Genomic DNA, 17,751 nt, shown 5'->3' on the forward strand with positions numbered 1-17,751 from the left:
CCTTCAGATCTAATGAGATATTATCAAAAAAATAAAAAACGCAATTATACGAGGTTTTATTATATTATTTATGTTACGTTAGCTACTATAATCTGATTAATACGAGTATAATAAACGAATAAGATCACACAAACACAAATACACAATAGGTTTTATATATTATTTATTATAAAGGTATGAAGTCATTGACTTCATGTCAATTATAAATATTATGTACCTATTGGACCTTGTGGACTTTTTTTTATTAACTATAGTAATATCATTAACTGTGTATTTATGATTTGAATAACTAGATGCAATTTTAAGCACCTAACCGATAATCAAACGATTAGCAAAAATAATAAATATTTTTTAGTTTTATTAAAATATATATTATACCAACTCTTAGCATTATATTGTATTATAATCGATTATTGTCATCAAATATTCAAATCATGTTTATAGTACAGATTTCTATATTCTGCTTAGCATTTATTTTTGCGTTTGTAGACTATTTAGAAAATAAAGTTTTGTTAAGAACTAGAATACCTTTTGTTTATCATTGTATATCATGAATCACAAATCTTATTGCAATATTTAAATATGCACAGATTTTTTTTTATAAGCGTCTGAAATTCACTTAATTAGCCAACCTATGAGTAATTGAAAAATAAATTACTATAACAATAATAAAACATACTTAGAAATATAGGCTGATAAATGGTCTCCGTTCCAAATCGTTTTTGTATACTATACAATAATTTATCATTGAATTTAAATTTAACCCATCTATTACAGTGACCTACTCGAAGAGGATTAACACTTGACTACTATACAATATAAGTAAACTACTAGTAGTTACTACCTTACTAGCAACATTTTCTATATTCTAAGTGTATATAACATTTATACCTAATTATAATAGATGAGCATGATGAGTGTATTTTAAAAATGTTATTCCACAAACATAACACTAGGTATTGACAAAACATTTAAACTTTATTAAAACAAATCTCAAACTATACATTGTCAAACATTTTGGGACATTATTCAAATTTCTATAGGGTTATAGCTTTTTAGGTTTAAGTTGCACCGAAAAAACCAAATAGATTTTATTAAAATCTGGTTTTGAGTAAATATTCCATTAATTGTCTTTATTTTCCCAGACACTTTTAAAAATTACTGGGAATTTACTACTTTTGACCTCCCAACGTATACCTTTCCTACCAAAATAGATGCTGAAATTGAAAATCAAAGTATTTTTACTAACCTAAAAGGAGATTACAGAAACAAATATATATAAAAACACACATCATTATAAAATCATTACATTTACCGCTCCGCTCAGAATCTAAAAACATACCATGTATCTTATATTGTAGTGAGAAACTAAAAATTGTATGAACAATTTGGTACAAAAGTCTGATACATCCACAAATAAAATATACATAACGGTTATATTTGAATGTTTATTTAGTAATAATACATTTTAAATTATCATATTTACATTTTATTATTTGAATTATCGTAATACCAATATTTACCAGGTACCTATTCAACAGAAAAAAATTGTAACTAGTTGTAGGTCAGTCTTGTAAATATTATATTTTAACTGGCAATAGTATTAATTACGGTTCTTAAATCTCTCACTTTTCTCTCTAAATCTAATATTGTAGATCCCCTGAAAAAATAAAATTACATTTTAATACATTTCAACTGCAATACAAATACACTTAGGCATATAATATGTTACAGATTAAAATAGTTTACTTATGTATACATACATTTCAGATAAATTTCCTTTAATAACTAGTTCCTGTTCAAGAGTTAGTTTTAATGAACGGCCTCCATATAATTGTTTATATACAGCTGCTGCTGATTCGGATTGCACAATGTTCCATTTGTCTCTGGCTTCTTCAATACGTTTATTCATCAAATCCATCTTAGTTTTGTACGCATCCAACAGTTCTCTTTTCTTTTTTATTGATATACTATCAGGTGCTGCTGATACTAGTCTCAAAAGCATCGATGAAGCTCTAAATACAATTTTACAATATTACGTTAAAATATACAATAATATATAAAATAATTTAAAATTTGTGTAGTTATTTATAGAAACCAAAATATCTTTTGCTTTAATGTTTTTTTTTTCGATAATGTTAGAAGGTTTAACTATTCAAGTTATCATAACCAATTACTCAAGCCCTAAGGCCTAAATATTTACACTAATTAAAAAACTTAAACATGTTTACTATTGAATACAGAATTAAGAGAACATATTATCTCAGTTTGATATTTATTAGTACTTAAAGCAAACAATGAAAAACTCAAAATTTACCTTTGGGTCAATTTTTCTTGTTTGTTACTAATTTCATCTAATTTTTCAGCTTTATTTTCTACATCATCTTGTAACTTTTTCCGAGCTTCTTCCAATCGCTGCATTTCTTGTAATTGCCTTTCCTTTGCTTTAGCTAGCATGCGCACTCTTCGTTCAATTTCTTCAGAAACTATTTTATGATTATTTAATGTACCTCTTCGCATGTTCATAGTTTGTAAGACCATCTAAAAATAAAAGTTTAAAAATTAGCTTTCTTTACGTAGAAAAAATAAATAGTGCAATGCTGTATATTAAGTAAAAGCTATATTTACTTGTACTACAATCTCTTTGGGAACATCTGGACCTAATTTCAGAATAGTATTTCTGGTACCATTTTCTTTTTGCAGTAGTGCAGATATAAATGAGCTGAAGTCATCTTTGTCAACCTAAATAATACAAAAAATAATTTTTAAAATATAAAATAATCATACATATTAGCAATTGTTAGATTTTGATTTAGATTTAGAAACAATTTTGATTTGTTTTTTTACTAATGTAAATCAAATTTTTAGTCATCAAACCTAATTAGACAATTATAAAAATTTAATTGTGGAATATGATGTGAATGTACAATCTTACATTTTCAGAACTATCCACTTGGTCTTCAGAAGCAGGGTTATCTTCATTCGTATACATATTAGCAATAGACAGTTTGTTGTAATGGAAATCCGGAACAGCCTGAGTTACAACTTCGCCATTGCTCAACAAAGTGACTAATAGGTCTGTAGGAAAGCTTAGGATGGCAAAACCTTTAATAGGTTTCGTTTCACCGTTCATAAGACCCGTGCAAATGTAATATTCTACAAAACTTTGTCCTTGTATGTCGGGTGATCCACGGAAGTCATCTGAAAAGCACGTAGAATTAAATTAAAAATGTACTTTTTTAATAATCTATTTCACAATACAACTTATAGGTATATTGTTGTTAATAATACATAGATCTATACATCAATGTAAATTTAATCTTGTTGAGAATATCAAATATAATATATGATACAATTATATCATATTCAATAAGTGTAATTTTTAGAAATGTGATTTTTTTTTTGAAGTATAAAATTTAAAGAAAATTACCGACAGTAAAAACAATGACTTAAAGTATACAAATATCGTAAAAATATAAAAAATTAGACTAAAAAATAAAAAGGCACAAAAATGCAAAATAAAATTGATATATTCTTCATCTATGGACCATCAATTGAGTTCTTAGCCAAGATAGAATTTTATAGGGTTTAAGGGGCGAAAATTGAAAAAGGCCATCAACATCCTATCTTTAGGTAATATTGACTATTATATTAAATAACTTTTATTTTTTTATTTAATAATTATTATGGTCCATACCAGGGTTGGTTTTTGAAAACTCGTCCAACAACTCGCTGAGCGGTACGGTGACCGAGTGTACGCCAGTGTTGTGCAAACACCAATATCTGGAGGTGACAGCCGCGTCTCTTTTCAACTGTATCGTGTTGGAGCTATCGTATTCGCCATTGTCCTCAATGTTCAAGCCCAACTCTAGTTCGATGGTTTCGATTATGTGCAAACTGTATTCGTGTTGGTATTCACTGGGCTCATATTCATCTTCGTTCTAAAACACGAATGATATTGAAAATTCGAGATGTATATATTACAGATTACAATACTAAAATATAACTTAGGCTAACTAGAATAGTACGACGAAAGATAGCACTACGAAAGCAACTCCGTTCGGAGACATATAAAACCTACAACAATACTAGGTAGAATTATTTATCAAGGAAACGGTATACGAATTGATGAGCTGTGTAGGGTTTATGGGTGATTATAGCCATTTTACCAACCAGTCAAATGTGACTAACAGACAACGTCCAAGTTTCGTTTACATTTTTAGTTGCATATATTAATATTTCTTTTTTTTTAAAATTTTTTATTTCTAGGTATCACCTTTTGCGTCATCGTATTCTATATTTTGTGCGAGGGTTTAAAAAAAATGTATTTCTCTGATGTGTCACTGTCTTCACACAAACAGGACTTGACCAATTTCTCTATTCTAATATTGTAATAATAGTATATTAGATTGCTATGTGAAAAGTATTCAGGATTTTATAGAAAAATTGTTTTTAAAAGGTGGTTTAAAAATTCGAATGCAATATTTTGTTTCATTTAATCGGTGTATATAGCACCTGCGGGTTAGAAAACAATAAAGAAACATCGTTAACGGTTAATGTATTATTTTACGGTTAGATTAAACCATCGTTAATTATCGTTAACCACAATAGGGGTTAAGCTCGTTTGACAAACTAATTCGACGGTTGGTTTCACTTAATAGTTTCCAGATCTTAGTGGATCAGAAACTTTTGCGGACCTCTAAACTTTTAACATTTAATACCAACAATCGGTTGTACTATATACAGGTACATCAATTACTATTATACACAATATATACAACAAACCCCGCAGTGTATATATCATTACGGCGTCATTGACTAGAATTGATACCTACTAACTGTAATACTGGGATTTTGATGCCCTAAAAAGTTGCATAAACTAAATATATATGCAAACATTTCAAGTAATACACTAAGAATTAATTAAAATAGTTTAACATTTAAAATAAAGAAATTTCTTAGCAATTATTAAAAACAAAATTTTATAATATGTTGTATGATTCAAATGACGTTAAATTAATAGAAAAAAAAACAAATTGCAACTTGAAATCACCACCAAAATCCCAGACCCACCCTTTAAGTAATAATTCAATATAATGAAATAATTATAAATAGTAACGAATGTGTGAAACACTGACTTTGGCTTGGGTGTCCGGCAACAAGAGGCAATTGTACAGTTCACCAAAATTTGACGCTATGACAACCGAGGGCGGTATGGTGTCCATGACAAGAATGGAACATGCGTCCTCGCTGTAGTTGTCGTCGGCAGGTGGGTACATAGTCAGCGGACCTGTTATTTTGGCTGACTTTATGTTCATCGAATCGTCGACGGTCGTGTTCATACATAAGACATCACCTGCGGATGGAATCATAATATATATAAGTTAGTTTAATACCATTATTAAAATTCTCATATTTTCAAAATCAAAACAAATATCTTGCAGTATTGCACATATTGACACCCACCCTCCCAATATCGGTAAAAAAAAGTTTGCTCGTAATTAAGTTTAAACCCATTCGGTAACCGTGGAAATTTAATTAATTTTAATTTAATCTGAAATCATAATAAATATATAAATATATGTAAACACAGCAGCTAATGTTTTATGTTTGTAACTATAGGTATTTATACGACAAATATATTATTATGTTGTGTAGGTATTGCAAAAATGTAAAAAATGTATTTTTAATTTTTCAGGCTGACCACATTAAGTATCAGGTTAAATAGTACTTTTAAATTCGTTTAAACTCTTAGGTACCCCATTCATATATAATATTTATTTATTTAATTTTGTTTTCTTACTAAAACATATTCGGCTTCAGTGCATCATAGAGAAAAAGTCATGAGGAAATTCTATTGTAATATTATACCAGGTTAATCTTACCGTTTCCTTGCAGCACGAGTATGGGCCACATGATTGATGGGTCAGATTGGATTCGGCTGCCGAGGAGTACAGGTGGCGCAAAATCAAAGTCCACAGCCGTGTCACCCAGCGAAGCCAATATCCGAGAAGTCTGTGGGCCAAGTCGCCAAATGGACACGAGCTTACCGGTGCCTTTGTCAACTTTGAACAGCCGCAAACAGTTTTTGTTGTTGGTGAGTACCACGAGGTGGTTATCCTCGGGGCTGCCTGGATACCACCGGACTCGTTTTACGTCCGTCAAGTGTTTGGTTATGAAGAATTTGTCTTGCAAAAGCGATGTGCTATAAATAAATAATATTATACCTTTGTTTTAATATTTTTTTTTTGGTACACGTCATTGATATTAGTCCAACTATAATCGCCCCAAAATCTTTAAAATATGGTTCCTTGTTCACTTTTATAGTTTTTTAAAAATTCATATTACAATGATGATTATTGAATAGGAACTAAGCAAGTAGGTACCTATAAATTTTTCGATCGTCTCATTCCTTAAATTATACGCGAATTTACTATAACGTTGTTTATACTGTTTATAGAACGCATTTACGTATTTAAAAAATGTTTTCTGGCATTGTTAATTTAAAACTCCCTCAAATGTTGTCCAAATATTATAGTTAAAACGTATAATAAATATATATTATTTTTGTGAGTTCTCCAGGAAAACCATTTATACTGAACCTCATGATGTATATTTTTGATATAGTTGTATAAATTATATGAATTCACATCAAAAGATCGTAATTAAATTGCTTTTTTATGATCACATAACTCAACGAACTATACGCAAAAAATTGAATAGAGAAATAAAATCATCAATATAACTATAATACAATATATAGTCAAAGTAGAGAGACAATATTGTAAGCAATTAGAAAGAGAATATTTCGTGTATGAAATTGTAAATTAAAGAATTAAGTAATTCGCCCCGTAGCATTTAATAACGCCGGAAGACGATTACGTCGTGTATACTTACACGGTGCGTTTGGATACAATAACGGATGTTTAAAGCGCACTTGGAAGTTTACCGAGACGGAGCAAATTTGAAATTGCGAGGGACGACCTAAGTCGGTCGTTGACAGAGCAAAAATGTTTTTGTTGTTGTATTTTTTTAACAACGACTCATGTACGGCATATAAGATAATTCGCAGAATATTCACTGGGAGGGTTCATCTCGGTCGAAATGTAATTGCGCGCTGGTATTTTCGTTCGTAAACAAATACGAGGGGATTCGGATTTAATTTCCATTCTAGTGAAATTCATTAGGAAACCATGCGTTTTACAGTCATTAATAAATCAGCCGAATTTCGAATAGAAACCATATATACACAGTTGTTACAATTTGTTAAGTCAATAAAGTTTAACGTTATTAGTAAAGTTTACGTGGCTCCGCCACGAGGTGCAGAGGCGGATATGATGGTTTAGTATATTATATACAAGAATAGGCATATATTATAATATATTGTACCTGCAATACGGAGTTAACGATTATGGAAGCAGTGGACTTGAATAAAATTCTATCCGACGACAAAACTCCTCTCTCGTGTAATCTTACTGTTATTTAATATTTAATAAACCAAATTATGTACCGCAGCGGCGACCGATGGCAACCGTAACACAGGTACCATGCAGCAGCAGGACATACACGACCAAACGAGTGTATTAAAACATTATAATATTATAATAAGGGCGAGTTAGTGGAATATATATGAGATGGTTGGACATATTCCTTTTCAACGAGTTGAAATAAATAAAAAAAAAAAAAATATTATAATGTTAATATTTGTCCGTTATTGATCATGATGCATTCACGCGATAATGATTAAGTGCCGAATAACACATATGCATCGTTGTCGGCAACGTAAAAAAAATTGCAGTAATGTAAGATTAGGTCAAATATTTCTTATATCTATAGGTATGATATTTGTTGAAAAAAAGTACATGTATACTATTTTTGTGCGCTTATATTTTTTTTAGTCAGTATTTAAGGCACTCTATATCAGCACTATAAGCAACGCGATAAAATAATAATAAGCCGTGAAAATTATTTGCATAAAAAAACAAAAATAGTCAACTCAAATTAGCTGACTATTGATAATTGATCGAGATGATAATATATAAATATTTCAATCGAATAAATTATGCACCCGCATAAGCTAGCTGTTCACCCCTTTTTGTTTTTAGCATAACCTACTTTTGTTTTTTTGTTTTTATCACGTCCATCGCATTATCGCAATACCGTTCGAGTATCTATTATTCGTGTGTATAAATTATGTACAAACTCTAATTTGTTTTTCACTCGTTTCCCGGCCGTCAATTAGTGCTGAATGATATCGAGCCAACGTCAATTCGTCCCTCTTTTTACCGATATTTCGAAAACGTCAGGAGCACAAAAAGGGTGTGTACTCTTGGCAAGTCACGCCGGATGTACCGCTTTGTTGATAAGCGCGCGGATTTGATTGCGCGTTACTTCCGGCCAAAATTGGATGAAAAGTAATCGGAGCAAAAGATTTTTGGCCCAGTTTTAATAAAACACGCGTTAAGCAGCCGAGTGTACACACCCCTCTCGAAAAAAGAACCAAACGGACTAGAAAATGCGCGAAATGAAATATATTATAATAAAAACTTTTGGGTACCTACCTTAAAAATGTCGTGCTTATCCTGTCATAGATAAATAAAATATCGTAACACACAAAGTACCTACTTATACGAGACCACGCGTAAAGATAATTAAATATAATTAGATTTTTGGAAATAGTTGTTTCTAAAATGTTTTTAGTTCGGTCAGGTTAACTTATTAAGATTGTGTACAAATAAAATAAGTAATTAATTTAATTCTTTTCAAATATAAAAATATGACTATAAGTACAATTTGACAGGATTATATTATAATATTATACTATATAGCTATAACTAGCTAACTGCGTACAATTACAGAGGCCTGATAAACAATATATAGTATGTTCGTTAGTTTGTGAAAAAATTTATTTTTTGTATGTACGTTCCGAAAACCAAAGAGAGACCATTGTATTTATAGGTACGTTAGGTGTTTGTTTATTACGTTTTAATATTGAATATCTGAAAATTAATTTAATGAAGGGATTATTTTCTATGTCCTGCAGTCGTTTTTGGTTGTTATATTAGGTAGCAAAAATGCGTTGGTTAGATGCGTATCCATAAGAGACGTTGGCAATGGTGAATTTTTGTTTCTTTTAAACGTAGTTTTTAACGAAACAGGGCATTTTAACGCACAGCTATGTCAGAAGCGGAAGTAATAACGTATCGTTTGGTGTGCGGATTATTGAATAATATGGTGCAGTATTCGATGAAAAAAAGGGATGTTGACATCAGAAATAATATATATGATGCTAATATATCGAATACTCAAACGTTGGATTGATTTATTTTCGCAAAATGTTCTCTTAAACATTCATAACGGAATAATTAAATTTTATCATTTAGTATAATATTTTCAGACATTTGTTGTTAGACGCTGTATTGCAATTATAGTGTTATTAAATTATTCATTATAATATTATTGTGTAGGTACGAAAAAGCCGGGAAGTCGTGTAATCACACATATTTTATACTATAGATACGTCTATATGATGCGTTGTAGCCGTCTGCCTTTGCGTGTGCGTGTGGTGTAGCAGTCGTATTATGGTCGCGGTATAAAAAGTGTGTTTGGTGGTATCGATTATCGGGAGCGGGTGGACGTTGCAGTGTCAGTGGCGATGGCGTCGGCAACGGTGCCTTAATAGCCGGTCCATTAGCGTAAAAGTTAATCGCCGTTCCGGTGCTCGTAAAATACACTCGGTGCGCCAAAAACAAAAGTATGTGCGCATCATCCGATACTCGGCGGTTCTTTATTAAATGCTTTGCGTGTACGCTCATGCTCAGATAAAGTATATATAGCGACCGACCGAGCACAGGACTACATTATACACTATACACGCGGGTCCCGTCGAGACATCGGAAGAGGTATCATTAAGAATCGCTGCGGATCACGTGTGCAGGCCCCAGCTTCCGGCAGACTTATATTATAACGCGCGAGCCACCACCGCGAAATCCGTCGTTCCGCCCGGCCCCCGGATAACCTATAAAAACCCGTCATCGCCGTTTCTTATCGAAAGAAGTTTCGTCTATTATTTATGGAATTCATTAAAAGTTCTCCGAACGACGTGACCCTCGCTCTTCTCTGCAGCAGCGGCAGTAGCAGCAGTAGCAATAGCAGCGGGCGCGTGTAGGTGTATAATATAGTTACACTCCCCCTCCCCCCGCACCAGCGATGCGATATTACATATATTATATAGATCGCGGTGTGGTTTTTATAGGCGTTCAAAAGCCCGAGATAGTGGATTTGACGTGCGTGCGTACGTATTAGAGACAGCTGAAAAGTAGGTATATATACATATAAATAAGTATATAGTAATATTTTATAGAGGGCTCGCGATGTTCGGAAAACCTCCTATATCACGAATATACGGTAATAATAATAACGTCACCGTCGTGAATAATAATTACTTATTAGTTAGATGTATGTACATATATATATATATATATATAATATATATACACCGTCAAAAGAACATAACCCCGTAGGTATGACGTATAAATATATGTAGGTAACAATTATTTCTGGTCGTACATGTCGTTTTGTGTACACCGGAGTCACCAACGTTCCAGTTTATGTGTAATATTGCCGAAAACGGTTATTAAATATATTGTATCGTTAAATAAATATCGTTTGGATAGGTATTCGAAATGCTATTAAAACTGTACAAATGTGTACTATATAGTATATACCGCCGTACATTATATAGTTAGTCGTTACGCTATTAATAATTATATTATTGGTTTGCATGCAAACACGGAACACGCTCATTACTTTGATTTATAGATTCAATTCATATATAATAAGAAAATCCATACTCTGGTCTCTCCTTCACTCTAACAATAATCGAAAATACAATAATCGTGGTCTACATAATATAAATTATACAATATACCTACATACGTGGTATGCTAGAATATAATAAAAAAAAAAAAATAATAATAATAATAATAATAACAGTTATTTGCTACTTATTTGTTTTTAACATTATTACAACTTAAACAACGAGTTGAAAAATAAATATAAATACTAGGTATAAAGAAAAATGTTGTTAAATTTGCATTTTATAAAATAATAAATTTAATTTTAACTTTGTTTTCAAACTTTTTCCAAGATTTTAGTATAGTTTTATTTTTATTATCAAAACTAAATTCTTGCATGACATTGAGGTCGATATATAATATTATCTTAAATATAATATATATATAGCGTTGTTGTATTATTTGTATTTTAAAGTTCAGTAGTATTATAGATTACCTCCTTTACTAAATGCAATAATTATACATATAATCTTTTATTCTGTTTTAATAATTTCTGAAGATGAAATATAATATACCCTCACGCTGCCTCTGGTAACACTATAACAACTGTCAATTATTGTAAAAATACATAATTTATAATCAGAGAGAGCAATATAATTAGTGAATCATACAATACCCTATATATAGCGTGGTTATACAAAGGAAAAGATTAATGGAAGTTAAAACTCGGAGAAACAATAATGACAAAATATTTAAATCACTTTTTCAGTTTCCATCTAATTATCACAGCATTTTAACGTCCTTCACGTGACTAATCAATCAGTAACCATATTGATTGCTAAAGCACTGTTAAATAAATGTTTGAAATTAAGTTTGAATTATACTTAACTATAATTGAGAGGTACCAAACAATTTCTATCTATGTATAATAGATGTAATAAACATTGTTTCTATTGGCTATAATAATACATTAATACCTATATGAAATTACACAAACTAAAAAATTTAAAATACTGATCAAAATTACTTAAGATATTTTATCATAACACTTTTCTCGATAAACATCTCAATTTGATGGATATAGTATACAAACTAAAATTTTAACTGTAAGTTTTCAGTATATTGTATTTTTATCTAATCGGAATATGCATACAGGATATTATATTATTTAATTTTATTATTTACCTATTCATTTTTAATTGTTACACACCTATTGCAAAACTGCTACTACTTTGCTAAGTATTACTAAATTATAGTTCACAGTTTCTTCAAGAGTAAATTGCAGTGAGATGTGTATATAACAGTTGAAATGATAGAAAACGTAGCAATTTAGACTCGGTTATTATATTGTGCATCAAATCTTATGTTCCATACCAATTTAAAAACAAAAACACTAAAGTAGCTATAACCACTAAACATTATAAAAGATTGTACTGAAAATTATACCAATATAAATCCATTTGATATTACCTTTTAGATTCTGAGCGAAGCGATGAATGTATTGATTTTACAATAATGTGTGTTTTTTTTTTGTGTCTGTCATCATCTTTTAGGACAGTAAAAGTGCTTGGATTTTCTTCAACAGTAACTTTTCTGATAGGAAAGTGAATCTAGTTGGTACTTTGGGGGGTCATAAGTAAAAAGTATTTTTAAAACGCGGCATGAAAAACAAAAGAAAAATTAAGGAAAATCTGTTTTCGAGAAAACCGATTTTGGTTTTTGGTGCAACTCTAAAACAAATGACCGTAGGTACATGAAATGTTGGCTGAATGTTTATATTAGCATTTTCTATACACCATACCATTTTCCAAATATTTTGACTTATTTTGAGCTGTTTACGGACATTTTCAGTTTCCATTTTTTTTTAGTTTTTTTTTTCTATAAATATCAATAAAATTTTACCTGTTGAGTAAAAAAGCTTGACAATTTAATAGAAGGCTCCTAGGTTATTGTTTCAAAGGCAGATGAAAAAAATTAAAAATCCTTAGTCAGTTTTTATTTATAAGCATTTAAAGTTCAAATTTTGACAAAATACGGAAAAATCACGAAAATTAGCAAATTAGTTTGAGTTGAGAATTCATAAAATTTTTTTCTTTTTAAATCTAAGATTTGAAAATTTAATATAAGATTACTCATAAGTTTGTCTACCTTTATGAAACAAAAAATGTTTACAAGAAACTTAAATTAAATTTTTATGAGCGTCTGAAATTCATATTTTTACAACATTTGATATTCACTCAATTTCTCATGTAACAATTTTCTTATTTTATTGTAATTAAAAAACGAATGACTGTAGATACTTGAAAGTTTCACTGAATGTTTATATTAGCATTTTCTATACACCATAAAATTTTGAAAATATTTTGACTCTTTTGAGCTGTTTACGGGCATTGTCAGTTTTCAATTTTTTTAGTTTTTTTTCTATAAATATCAATAAAATTTTATTTGTTGGGTAAAAAAGCGTGACAATTTAATATAAGGCTCCTGATATATCGTTTTAATAGCAGTTGAAAAATATTAAAAATACATAGGCACAATTTTTTTTTATAAGCATTTAAAGTTCAAATTTTGACAACATTTATCAAAGTTATTATTTATTAATTATTTTGTAGTTAAAAAAATATGTAAAATGTTTAACTTTTATGGCTCACTAGGCTCCACGTAAATAGGTTATATATAAATTACTTTATTCACAATAATATCATCAAATATACTTGGTAATATCATAGGCTGACTGACCGTTTTCACTCAGAATCGTTTTTCTTATACAATGATATTATATCATTGAATTCAAATTTAACACCATCCATTACAGTGACCCACTTGTGACCTACTGTACAGCAGAGCGACATCCACTTATCCACATTTTTTCAATACACATCCAGAGTCAACCCCCGACCCGATTACTTTAAATCGTGAATAATAAAGTTTTTATGTTTATGAGTAAACTATAGAATCACTTATTTGATAATATCTAATTGTACCAATTATTTTTTTTTTATAGAAATGCATAATATTATTTATTGGACGCTTTGTAACAGTAAGACAAAAGTTTTTCAAGCACTTATTATAATTTTTAATTGTCTGAGAGTCTATTAAATATTAGATTGTAACGCAATATTATTATTTCCCAACGGACGGTTGGCGGTGTGGCTAATAACAATATCCAAAAGTCCTAAACAAACTACTGCGGGATTTTTAACATTAATCTCACGTGCTTTCATTTATACCCTTTGGACCTTGGGCAACCACCCGACACACAATAATAATGTATAAATTCTTAATTTATTATGCGACCGCGAAACTGGCCACCGAAAGGAGGCATATATACATTCGCGATTCCTGCGGTCAGATTGCGGTTGGTGGAAATGGGTATATTACACACAGAGCATACGTATGGATTTAGAATACTAATTTTAATATTTCACCAGGAGCCAATCCGGAACTCGGTTTTCCCAAAACCCCTTATTATATAACCCTATGGTATATACCTATCTGTCGTTCCAGTCCCTCTAAACGTCCTTATGAATACCGCTATTTGGTTACATTATAGTCTCACTTTCAATGGAGATATATTTCCTCTAACGCGAAATTTCCAATCATAAAAAAACACATTAGATTTTAATCTTTATACATTTATTTGAAAATACTATATTCTTCTTTATAGACCTAAGTATTATGCTTATGGTCTAACAAAGTGTAGGACGTAGGTATTTATAAAAACATTGACTTAAGTTATGCAAACGATTTCCTATACTATCATAATAGGTATAGTTAAATATTAGCTACAATATATTAAAGATTATGTTATTTACTTGTGAAGCAAGTTTAAATTTTATTTTTTATACTAATTATTTCGTTTAATCAGTTATGTTAGGAGTTGCTATAATCATGTGATGTATTGTGTTGTTTCAACCATACATAAACCGATTAATATAATCTTCAAGTTAGGATATGTAAATGAATCTTGTGGGATTTGAAAAATAGAAGGTATAAAAAGACAATGTACCCAAACATTATGTCTATATGACTAAGGCTAACCTTATATATTAACCCACGAATTACGAGACAAATAAGACAATAATAAGTATGTTGAGTAGAATACCATGGTAAATTGTATTTATTTTATAGAATATATATAAAAAAAAACCGTTTATGATTATTCGCCTAAATATATTTTCAACAAATATTTTTATTAGATGACCATTATTTACACCAAATTTTCGACAGTTTGAAATATTAATAATTTTCAACAAATGATACAGTCATTAGTACATACTACATAATGATTGTTACATTAGGTAAACAAAATTAAAAATGTTTCCACCAATGGATTAAATAGAATAACTGTAGATCTACATTATATACAAATGATTCAGTATAGTGCAGCCAGTGCAGGTAATGTATAAATAAATAACAATAAGGAAATTAAGTTGATAATGTAGATAATACAATTATCTATATAATAAATTTATAAACCATGACTTATAACATTCGTTAATATAACGAACACATCATAATTTTACTTTCGTATATTTATATACCTAGTATATTATGTAAAAAAGATAAAACGAAAAGAAATTATATACTAGAAAACTAATGTCATAAAATGCAAATTTAAAAATAGCGTTAACATATAAAATTCTCCTTGTTAAGTAAAAAGGGGTTTTTAGATATTATTTATGTTTGTTATTGTATAGCTATAAAATCTATTATAATTTGAGTAGTTTCAGTATTTTATTTTGTCATTATTATTTTATTATATAATTATTTTGCTTAGTGAACTCATAATTTAATTTTAGATACAATTACAGGTAGGTACATTAAACGAGGTAAAGAGAATATTGTATAAGGCAACACAATTATAGTATATAAGCCTGTTACCATATAATAGAAGTAAGTTGTTAATAGCTTATTTACCTACGTTATATAATTATAGTTCGTACTCTATACAGATAAATCCAAAGTTATTTACTTATAGACTAAAGTTAAGTGGTTATAAAAAAATGAAACAAGGGTGTTTTATGGTGAAAGGATTCTGGTACAAAACAAAAAACAACTAAAATAATACATACCTTACATATGAACCCCATACGGTGGCGACATAATGACATGATAACAAAAAGCTATATTATATTAAACGTTATAAGTTTATGTATATAGAAGTGATAATCGAATTTCGAGAGAAAAAAATCGATCGCATGCACATACTGAAACGCGTGTATGACAATAGACTGTCGGGGACATAATATTGTTTAGTTCATATAATTTAGATATTTTTATCTGATCTGTCATACATACTCGTGACGTGGATACGACGTCGGCGGCAAAGGGTTAATTTTCCGGGCTGGCGGATACGCGGGGGCTTTTCCTATTTTCCATAACGTCAAAAGAACGCTCTTGGACTTTTTGACCGTTAATGAAATCTCCTCCTATCAAAGACCTCGCACGTCCTCCGGTCTACACCCAAGTAAAACCCCGATGTTTCTGTCACACAAAGCTATATCGCTTTGAACCTAATTTATGCTGATTCCCTCGGTTCCACGCTAGACGCGTACATATAATATATATTTCTCCTTCATTTTATTATTATTTTTATTACTCTTTTCTTTTAGGTCCACGCAGCAGAGTTCATTTGCATAATAATGTACGTATAATTTTTACCTGCACGTTATGCCTTCTCCTTGACTGCCACTAGTGTCATACAGAGATTTAGACCCCATCCGTTTCGGAAACCTCATCACTGATACGCCTTTGGAGCCCACAAGTGCACACAGCGTGCCAGGTTCATTGATCAATATTTCGTCAACGTCAAATAGGGGTGGAGATACAGGAAAGAGTTTCTAGAAAAAAAAACGTTTGGTTACAATAAAACAAAAAACAAAATTAACAAAACATATCATAAATTAATATATTATATGTATGCACTTAAGCCTAGCCCGAAGGGTAAAGAATATCGCGGTGACCCAGTCGGATTAGTAAGTAAGTAAGGGACATGTGGCGTCGTTTTTAAATACACAAATATACATATTCGCGTATTTGAACGCGAGCTTGTGCGTTTTTTCCCTCCAGGTTTTTGTAATACGTGTCGTATAATCCTTTTTTGAAAAGGGAAAGGATTAAAAAGCTCGGCATTTACCTTCGGTCGGGAAAAGAAAAATGGAAATCTGAAAAAAAAATCTATCTCTGCGGTGTTGTTTACCAGCATAGCCACCGATATTACGATTCAGTTTTCGCAGTAGGTTGTCTTTTGAATATAAAATAATACGTAACAATACTACATAATGCAACAACTATATTATTACTATGGTAGGTACATTGAATGTCCGCATTCGCATTTTCCCCCAAGCAAACGGCACCGCAGACTGCATGTAGCTGAATTGCCTATACACAACCGCCGCGTGTTATCGAAATCGACAACAATATTATTGTTGCAGTTAACCGACCGCCGCCGGTGGCTACAGAATCGGTAGGACGTTCTTATTCTTTTCAACTTTTCATTTCAATGCATTCGGTTAATTGCATACCCCTTATCAATGTATGCCACTCGTTGGGTAAATCAGTTTTGGCTTCTTATTGAACAATGCAGTATAGTAACTTGCGCCTGACCATACCTCCACTAAAATATAATATTATTCGATAATCGATAATGTAAAAATAGGTAGACTATTACAATTAAAACCATAATTTTTTGTTTTCAACATTGTATTGGATGGAACTTATGACTTTGTGTCTATATTGTTCTAAATTTAATTATTATTCACAGGTTCCATTCATGCAACACTTTTTAAATAAAATAAGTAATATGGTGAGTTGATGATGGTCTCGAATATCAATAATTACAATTGTATATTACTGACAAACGCTCAACGAACTTATAAATATTTAACAGACTCTTAATAATAGGTACATAACAGTAAACCGCAAGATTGATACACTCACGTAGGTATGCATT

General features: G+C 30.5%; 1 protein-coding gene across 1 annotated transcript in view; it reads right to left on the minus strand.

Moving 5' to 3' along the window:
• Positions 1-1,428: 1,428 nt before the first annotated feature.
• LOC132950891 (nuclear pore complex protein Nup88) overlaps positions 1,429-17,751 on the minus strand; it is a 38,028-nt gene continuing 21,705 nt past the window's right edge. Inside the window, exons 2-10 of the mRNA XM_061022494.1 lie at positions 16,461-16,639; positions 5,886-6,205; positions 5,139-5,356; positions 3,698-3,941; positions 2,936-3,201; positions 2,629-2,742; positions 2,318-2,541; positions 1,764-2,015; positions 1,429-1,660 (exon numbers count right to left, since the gene is read on the minus strand). Coding sequence (XP_060878477.1) covers positions 1,588-1,660; positions 1,764-2,015; positions 2,318-2,541; positions 2,629-2,742; positions 2,936-3,201; positions 3,698-3,941; positions 5,139-5,356; positions 5,886-6,205; positions 16,461-16,639 — 1,890 coding nt within the window. The 3' untranslated portion in view covers positions 1,429-1,587. The remainder of the gene's footprint in view (positions 1,661-1,763; positions 2,016-2,317; positions 2,542-2,628; positions 2,743-2,935; positions 3,202-3,697; positions 3,942-5,138; positions 5,357-5,885; positions 6,206-16,460; positions 16,640-17,751) is intronic.

This window comes from Metopolophium dirhodum, chromosome 8 (genome assembly GCF_019925205.1).
Source record: "Metopolophium dirhodum isolate CAU chromosome 8, ASM1992520v1, whole genome shotgun sequence".
NCBI classification, from domain to species: domain Eukaryota; kingdom Metazoa; phylum Arthropoda; class Insecta; order Hemiptera; family Aphididae; genus Metopolophium; species Metopolophium dirhodum.